Source organism: Zeugodacus cucurbitae, chromosome 6, assembly GCF_028554725.1.
Source record: "Zeugodacus cucurbitae isolate PBARC_wt_2022May chromosome 6, idZeuCucr1.2, whole genome shotgun sequence".
Taxonomy (NCBI): Eukaryota; Metazoa; Arthropoda; class Insecta; order Diptera; family Tephritidae; genus Zeugodacus; species Zeugodacus cucurbitae.
This window is the reverse complement of record NC_071671.1, coordinates 35,315,261-35,324,408: the sequence shown is the minus strand read 5'-3', so window position 1 is coordinate 35,324,408 and position 9,148 is coordinate 35,315,261. Positions and strand designations below refer to the sequence as shown.

General features: G+C 34.4%; 1 protein-coding gene across 2 annotated transcripts; it reads right to left on the bottom strand.

Moving 5' to 3' along the window:
- Positions 1–2,864: 2,864 nt before the first annotated feature.
- On the bottom strand, positions 2,865–4,510 carry LOC105220375 (ejaculatory bulb-specific protein 3). Of its 2 annotated transcripts, none has more exons than XM_011196813.3 (3): positions 4,360–4,510; positions 3,217–3,408; positions 2,865–3,154 (listed from the first exon to the last, which is right to left on the bottom strand). In XM_011196813.3, exons 2-3 carry the CDS (start codon positions 3,401–3,403, stop codon positions 2,979–2,981), a joined length of 363 nt encoding a protein of 120 aa, XP_011195115.1. In that variant the 5' UTR covers positions 3,404–3,408; positions 4,360–4,510; the 3' UTR covers positions 2,865–2,978. The 2 variants fall into 2 exon arrangements, with proteins under 2 accessions (XP_011195115.1, XP_028901610.1); XM_029045777.2 differs by lacking the exon at positions 4,360–4,510 and adding an exon at positions 3,855–4,174.
- Positions 4,511–9,148: the final 4,638 nt, after the last annotated feature.

Genomic DNA, 9,148 nt, shown 5'->3' with positions numbered 1-9,148 from the left:
AATAGTTCAAGAGTTACATTGTTACTATAATAGGCACAATAATAAATCATTGGAAAAGTGATTTATCTCGACATCAATATGTTGTACTAAATATATTATATGTCAGAAACAGGATGGATTTGTAATTAGATAAACGTACTTATTGTAAGAAGGCGGTAAAAAGTAGAAGTAACAAGAATATTAAAAAAACTCTAGAATTAATATGTATGTATGTATGTAATTGGCGTTCAACCGTTTAGCCGGGTATAGCCGAATCGATGAGAGCGCACCACTCCTCTTTTTCCTTCGCAGTTTGGCGCCAGTTGGAGATTCCAAGTGTAACCAGGTCGCTCTCCACCTGGTCCAACGGAGTGGAGGCCTTCCCCTTCCTCGGCTTCCTCCGGCGGGTACTGCATCGAACACTTTCAGAGCTGGAGTGTTTTCGTCCATTCGGACAACATGACCTAGCCAGCGTAGCCGCTGTCTTTTTATTCGCTGAACTATGTCAATGTCGTCGTATAACTCGTACAGCTCATCGTTCCATCGTCTGCGGTATTCGCCGTTGCCAATGTTCTGAGGTCCATAAATCTTGCGCAAAATTTTCCTCTTGAATACTCCTAGTGTCGTCTCATCTGATGTTGACATCCATGCGGGAAAAAGCAGAACAAACGGCGCGGTTGTTGCTTCCGATGATATCAATATCATCGGCGTACGCCAGCAGCTGTACACTCTTGTAGAAGATTGTACCTTCTCTATTTAGCTCTGCAGATCGTATTATTTTTTCCAACATCAAGTTAAAGAAGTCGCACGATAATAAGTCACCTTGACTGAAACCTCGTTTGGTATCGAACAGCTCGGAGAGGTCCTTCCCAATCATGACGGAGCTTTTGGTGTTGCTCAACGTCAACTTACACAGCCGTATTAGTTTTGCGGGGATACCAAATTCAGACATCGCGGCATAAAGTCAGCTCCTTTTCGAGCTGTCGAAAGCAGCTTTGAAATCGACAAAAAGGTGGTGTGTGTCGATCCTCTTTTCACGGGTCTTCTCCAAGATTTGGCGGATGGTGAATATCTCTGGTCCATGGTGGACTTTCCAGGTCTAAAGCCACACTGATAAGGTCCAATCAGTTTGTTGACGGTGGGCTTAAGTCTTTCACACAGTACGCTCGATAGAGCCTTATAGGCGATATTTAGGAGGCTTATTCCACGGTAATTGGCACAGTTTGTGGGATCTCTCTTTTTATGGATTGGGCAGAGCACACTGAGATTCCAATCGTCAGGCATGCTTTCTTCCGACCATATTCTGCAAAGAAGCTGATGCATGCACCTTATCAGTTCTTCGCCGCCGTATTTGAATAGCTCAGCCGGTAATCTATCGGCCCCTGCCGATTTGTTGTTCTTTAGGCGGGTAATTGCTATTCGAATTTCTTCATGGTCGGGTAATGGAAATCTTGGGTATTCCCTCTGTCTGCCAGCTTCTCAAGCTCTTCGTACTCACGCATTTCGGCCTCTTTCTTTTTTTGTCTGCAGATGCGTCTCGCTTCCCTCTTCAGCTCTCGGTATCTATCCTATCCCGCACGTGTTGTGGTCGTTTGCAACGTTGCGAGGTAGGCAGTCTGTTTTCTCTCCGCTGCGAGACGGCATTCCTCATCGTACCAGCTGTTTTTTTTTACTTTTCCGAAAGCCAATGGTTTCAGTTGCAGCGGTACGCAGTGAGTTTGAGATGCCGTCCCACAGTTCCCTTATACCTAGATGCTGATGAGTGCTCTCAGAGTGCAGGAGTGCAAGTCGAGTAGAGTATTTCGTGGCTGTCTGTTGTGTTTGCAGCTTTTCGATGTCGATTAATTATCGAGTTAATATGAAGATGTAAAATAAAGAGGCCAATCGCAAAATATTATTGATAATTTAGTGTTTTTAATAGCTTAGATGTACAGCGGTAAAATATAAATATTCTCTAAACAATATTAGTACAGGCGCATTTTTGACCCCAATATTGTAAAGTGACTAAGTTTTTTTTTTTATACTACTATAAACAATTTTCTGTTGAACTTTTACAATCTGAAGAAAAAAAATTAAGGTATTTTATTATAAGTAAATATATAATCTAATAATCTATGTAAACATTTTTAATTCTGTGGTTTTTAGGAGTACCATGTAATTCTATTTTTTTAGAAATTTTTAATACGAGCTGCAGAGCTAAATAGAGAAGGTACAATCTTTGAAGTCGTAGATAGTTTTGTCTACTTGGGAACCAGCGTTAACAACACCAACAATGTCAGCCTCAAATTAAAACGCAGAACCACTATTGCCAACAGATGCTACTATGGACTGTTTTCTATAGAAAGATTTTGCGCAAGATTTATGGCGAACAACGCAGACGATGGAACGATGAGCTGTACGATTTATACGCTGGCTAGGTCATGTTGTACGAATGGATGAAAACACGGCAGCTCTAAAAGTGTTCGATGCAGTATCCGCTGGAGGAAGCCGCGGAAGAGGACGACCTCCCCTCCGTTGAAAAGACCAAGTGGAAAGAGACCTCGCTTCCCTTGGTGTTTCCAGTTGGCGCCAAAGAGCAAAAGGAGGAATGAGTGGGCGCTCTGGTGGATTCAACTATAATCGCTTAAAACGGTTCCTATATCAAATATATATATATATCTATGTGTATTAATATTTATATCATGCCCCTAAATCTTGACTGTGGGGATTTGTCAGATAGCTCATTTTGAGTGACCGAAATATATAGTGAAAACTTTGTCGGCACCGTTTCACGGAGATTCATTAATATACATATATTATGTACAGGTAATTTCCTATGAATAAGGGCCACGTTAATAATGTAAATTGGTAACCTTAAACAATATTCAAATACAAATGCATGAATATAAATGTACGGATTGTACTGTGTAGTGTATATGTACATATTTATTTTTAGATTACCTCATATATAATGTACATGTAATTGTATTTCAATATTTAATCTGTCTCAGAGGGCACGTTTAACCTTGTTTCTCATACTTAGATCTGTAAATTCCTTTTGAGTCGTATTTGTCTAGTAGCAATTTCCACTCCCCTGGGCGGTTCACACGAAGAAAATTTATTACTTTTTGTGAATTTTTCCTTTGAGTATCTGTACACTTTGAGCAATCCGTCTGCAGAGCATCTGGTAGTAATTCTAAATGAAAATGGGATTATTTGTTTGGTTGAAAGTATGAATATGTAATGAATAACATTTACTTTTTAACTCGCGTCCTTCAGGTGTGCAAGGTCCTTTATCCATTAGGCATTTAATGTAGTTAGTTAAAATACGATTATTTGACAAAACACCATCTACATCGACATTGTCGAATTTATTTGTGTACTGCTTTTGCGCCGCTGCATACTGAACGGCAACAACTATGAAGAATATTAAGGCTGCCTTCATGTTTACTAAAAATTAGATATATGACGCATTATACTTGTTATATTGCATTCGTAGATATATATATATATGGTGACATATTTTTGAATAAAATACTTTATATTTGTATGAATATACAATAATTGGAATATGATTATATTAGCGATGTGCATATTAACGAGTAATGAAAGTTGGACTTGCTTGTCGAGAAGATCTATTTCTTCCAACATTATATGGACATATTCGGCTATCTCAACTAACAATACGTCCCTTCTCTACTAATGAAACGAAACATTAAAGTTAGATTATTTAATTTAAAAGACATTACAATAAGCACATAAAATTTAAATACGAATATAAGTAAAAATTTGGAGATAATAAATAAATGTGTATTTAAACTACATACTAATAAAGTAGTATATTAATCATAACAATTTGTTGTGAAAGCTACTGATATTCATATACTTGTACATACGCATGTAAATATTTAACTACATGTATGTCGTTAATATGCTTTATACGCGTGGTCATACAGTTACTGCATTAATATATACATTAATATTTATGTAATCACAAATTTTATGTAACCGGTAGATTTTGAACAGTTTATATTTATACTCTCATCACAATCTACATTACGAGTATCTCAGTGGGGAATTTTTATTTGAATTGTCGAGAAAATTGGACGTGACAATTTTAATAACTATTATATCTTATATACATATGTACATTCCACGATTAACTGAATATTTCTGCACATTAATAAGTACGTATATGAGCATATATTAAACGTATCTTGAGTTTATTATACATAGTTATGTTCAGACACAAAACTCTCACTAGAGAAATTTCAATGAATTGTGCATTACTCTTCAATTGATGCTGACTGTTCAAACTTTTGAGACAATAACTGGTTTACATATGTATATTAAATGTTTTAACACAAATTGTAAAACTATCCATAATTTATTTTCACTCACTTTCAATTTATATGTATATTGACGTATTCAAGTTCACAAATATCACTCTGGACTACTGTACAGCTGGACAATAATTACATGATGGTGGAATTTTACCACTTTATATAGCCCAAAAATTGGTAGCACGCAATACACGTTAAACAAATGCCTGCTGAAATCAACTCAACTTGCTCTTTATAGTGGAGATGATCTTGTGGCGTTTCTTGCATGTGAATACAAAATATTATGTTTTCTTATAAACATGAATTTGTAAATAAGTTATAATAATCTGAATTGAGCCTTTTAATTATACAATTTGTAATATAAGATACTTCGTTTTTAAAATCCAGATTTATATACAGTTTATAAACTAGGATAAAGAAATGTCTGTATTATATAATAAGTATTAATAGTTATATATATGTTCAAGTTATATTTGAAATTAACTTGAAAAATATTTTCAGTGTAGTTCGTAGCCAAAACCGGATTTCAAAAAAAGTTTAAATTAAGCTTCTTTCGTCTTCCTTATGTAATAAAAATATTGTTTTATTTACCTTTTTACGCTATCTGTGCTAAGATGACTTGCCATTGAAATTTCGGGGAAAACATATAAATGCACCGTCAACTTGGGAACAAAACAAAAAAAATATTTATAAAAACCGAACTTAATAGCTTTGTGTGTTACTTGTTTAATTTAATGCTTATGAGGTCAAATGTCAACAAATGCATATGGTATATACATATGTACATGTAACATTATTTAAATTAATATAAAAACAGATATTCTATTACGAGACGCATTTCGAGTTGAGAGTCGCTCTGGAACTTTCCCAAATGAGTTAACAAAATTATATTATATATATAAAATAAATATATATATAATAAATTATATTTAAAAACAGGTCACATATTTTGTGGCAGTTCATACTGAAAACCAGATGGTGGAGTGTTCGTTGGACCTTGAATAAATCCAAAGTATTAATATAGTGCATAATAAAAATTAATTTAATATCAAACATTTATATATAATTGAAATATATTTATAAAACGCAAAGCATTGAACTGCATCAGTACATTAGGTCAATTATTGGTTGTGGTACTTTTATATGTACTTTGTGTCATTACTAAGGATATTATGTTATAAAAGTGTCTATTGTTATGTATAAGTAATTTATAACTGACATGAAATAATCTATTACTCATAGATTTAGACTTCCTTCCAAATCGAATGTATGCGTTTTACTTTACTTGTGAGCTAGTGTTATGATATGACATGGTTTGTGGTAAATTCAAGAAAATTAAAACAAGTAAGGAAAGGCTAAGTTCAGGTGCAACTGAACATTTTATACTCTCGCAATTTACTGATGTAATTTTATTAAGAAAACACACAATTGGACCCATATATATGTATGCGGAATAAAGTCTAGTAGAAGAATAATAATCGTTATATGTAGTATATGTATGAGGGCTGAGGTAATTCCTGAACCCATTTCACTCATTTTCACCACCAATGTACACTATATCCAAGTCGATCACCTAATTTGACTATTGATATTTCATATTTTAACCGATTTATAAGGTGTAAAACCCTCCGCAATACAGTAGATTTCCGGCATAACGAATATTCGTTTTAACGATAACCGCTTATAACGAACAAGCAAATTTGTTACATTGAGTACCTTAAATAACGAACATCGGTGGTTTGTAAGTACTCGGTTTAACGAACAACATGAAGATGACATATGAAGAAAGAGAAAAAAATCAAATAACAAAAAAAAAAATGAACCAGAATTAAAAATAAAACTTTAATAATTCAAAAAAAATGTGCAAATTGAAAAAATGTTGATTTGAATTGTTTTGTTATGGTTTTTCATTTTTTTAACAAATAATTATTAAAACAATTTATTAAACTGCAATTTACGGATATTTAACTCATTTTTATTGAAAAACATACATATCTCTAAGTGAGTACTTAAAAGTTAACGAAATTTAAGTGAAGTTAAGATTGAATTCAAAATTGTGTTATATAGGAAGTAGGCGTGGTTGTGGACCGAGAGTGTATCAGGGTGACAAGAAATTATTGTATACCGAATTTCTTTGTCGATCGGACGAGTAGTTCTAGAAGTATGGTTCTTGATGCAAAAATATACCCCACTCCCATTTTTAATTTTAACAAAAAAAATTAGTGCATCTTTCTTCTGCCATTTCTGGCAGATGGTCCGATTTCAATAGCAACCATCCCACGATCCCAAGGAACATGTGTACCAAGCTTCGTTAAGATATCTTAATATATCTAGATATATGTATATAACCCTATATCTCTCTCGTTTAGTTTTATGACTTACAAACAACCGTTATGTGAACAAAACTATAATACTTTCATAGCACCTTTTTGGGAGAGTATAACAATTAAAATAGACACAGTAGTGGTACTCATTTAACGTCGTAAACGTATGGCAACATCGCAAAATTGCAATACCGTAAAACAGCTGTTAATTTTTACATGCATTTTATTTTACGACAATCGTACAAATATGCGAAACCATTTTCAGTGGCATTCATGGCATGCTTACAATTAATCCACAATCAGCTGATATTGCCACAATATTGCCAAAGAGCGCTCATTTAACTAAATGAGTACCACTAGTTACTTTTATAGTTATATATGTATATATATAATATATACATACAGTACTTTTCATTTAATTGACCCTATGGTTAATTGGTTTCCCCGTTTAATTGAACCGTAGAATCGGACAAAAAAATATAGCATATGAAAGGACATGTAAATCTCCTCGGAAAATTGAACCCGGTTAATTGATTTTCCCGCTTAGTTGGTTCAAAATATATGTCTTCAAAAATTATTTTTCTTTTATTTTCCCCGGTTAATTCCACCAAATATTATTGTTGCAAAAACTAATCTTATTTTTTTGCAACACTGTATAATTTGTTAATAATAAATTTGAAAAATAAATTCATATTTTTTTTTTTTTCATATAATTCTTTATTTATTGAATCTGCTCTTTGGAGCCTAACAATAAGTTATAAAATCTTAATTCTAATTAAAACTAGACAAGCTCAACCAATTGATTGAGTTGTTTTGGTGAAACGTTGCTCCTCAGTGTGCTGGCATATCTCTTCTTTTTAGACGTGATTGATTACAAGAATGTAATAAAGCATTAGCCAATGGGTTTGGGTGATCGCGGAGTTTGGACAAGTATTTATTTCTGCTGTTCTCTACTTCTTTCTTTACCATGAGAATACCAAGATCTTTATGGATATTTTCATTACGCATATACCATGGTGAGCACGTGATTGTTCTAAGCATTTTTGATTGGAATCTCTGAATTATATCGATATTGGTTGCACAGGTCGTACCCCACAGTTGGATGCCGTACATCCAAATCGGCTTTATGACCGCGTTGTATAATAGAACTTTGTTGTCTAGGCTAAGTTTTGAATTTTTATTTAAAAGCCAATTTAAATGTGCTGCTCTTATCTTCATGCAGGTTATTTTGCTCGATATGTGTTTTCTCCACGTGAGCCTTCTATCCAAGTGAATACCAGGATATGTTACTTCAGTCGCTTGGGGTACTAAAATATTGTTCATTTTAACTGCCGGACACGTTTTTGGTCTTAGAGAAAATGTAACATGCTTGCACTTCTGTTCGTTTACATTTATACGCCAGTTTGCTAGCCATTCTTCGACAAAAATCAAATGCGCTCCTAATACTTTTGATGCTATAATTGGGCATTTGTTTCGGCTCACTAAAGCTGTGTCATCCGCAAAAGTTGATGTCAAAATATTACTAGCTGTTGGAAGATCTGCTGTATATAGTATGTATAGAGTTGGCCCTAAAACACTGCCCTGAGGTACACCAGCTCTTATTGGTCGTTCTTCAGATATGAAGTCTCCTACTTTGACAGTAAACTTTCTATTTTTTAAATAAGACTCCAAGGTTTTATGCATTTCGAGAGGTAAGCTTTTTTTAATCTTATATAAAAGCCCGTCATGCCACACTTTATCGAACGCCTGAGCCACATCTAGAAATATAGCAGAACAGTACTCTCTATACTCGAACGCCCTTCTGATTTCGTTAGTAATTCTATTTACTTGTTCTACAGTGCCATGTTTTGCACGAAAACCGAATTGGTGCGTGGGTATTACATTATTTTCAAGGAGGAAAGGAGACATCTTTGATAGTAACACTTTTTCAAATATTTTAGAAAGACAGGGTAGAAGACTGATTGGTCTATATGAAGACGGCTGTGTCAAGTCTTTACCTGTTTTCTCTATCATGATGATCTGCGACTTTTTCCATGAACTTGGATAGTACCCGAAACTGAGAATAGCGTTAAAGAGCAAGGAGAGTACTGTTAAAGCAATATTTGGTAACTCAATTAGCATTTTTGGAGTAATTTTATCGTGTCCTGCCGACTTTTTAGGATTCAGCTCTTTTATGATTTTAATAATTTCAGAAGATGACGTTTGAATAGACCCAAGCGACTCGTTAGCGCTATTGGAGATGATTGGCAGCTTAAAGCTGTTCTTTGGGCAATTAGGTTGAAATACCTTTTCTAGGTGATTTGCGAAACAATTTGCCTTATCCTCGTCACTTCTTGCCCAGTTTCCACCCAAGCCTCTTATAGGCAAGTTGGAGTCGACTGGAGGCTTCATTGACTTTTGGGCTTTCCAAAGAGAATTTCCTTTGTTTGAATTTGGACACAGTTTCTTTATATAATTGTGAGTGTGGTATTCTTCCTCGCGTTTAAGCGCTGTTTTTAGTTTTCGTACAGCATATTTTAGTTG

Coding starts and splice junctions, on each gene's coding strand:
- LOC105220375 (XM_029045777.2), bottom strand. Junction 3,155..3,216: donor TGAAGGACGCGAGTTAAAAA/GTAAATGTTATT, acceptor ATTTTCATTTAG/AATTACTACCAGATGCTCTG.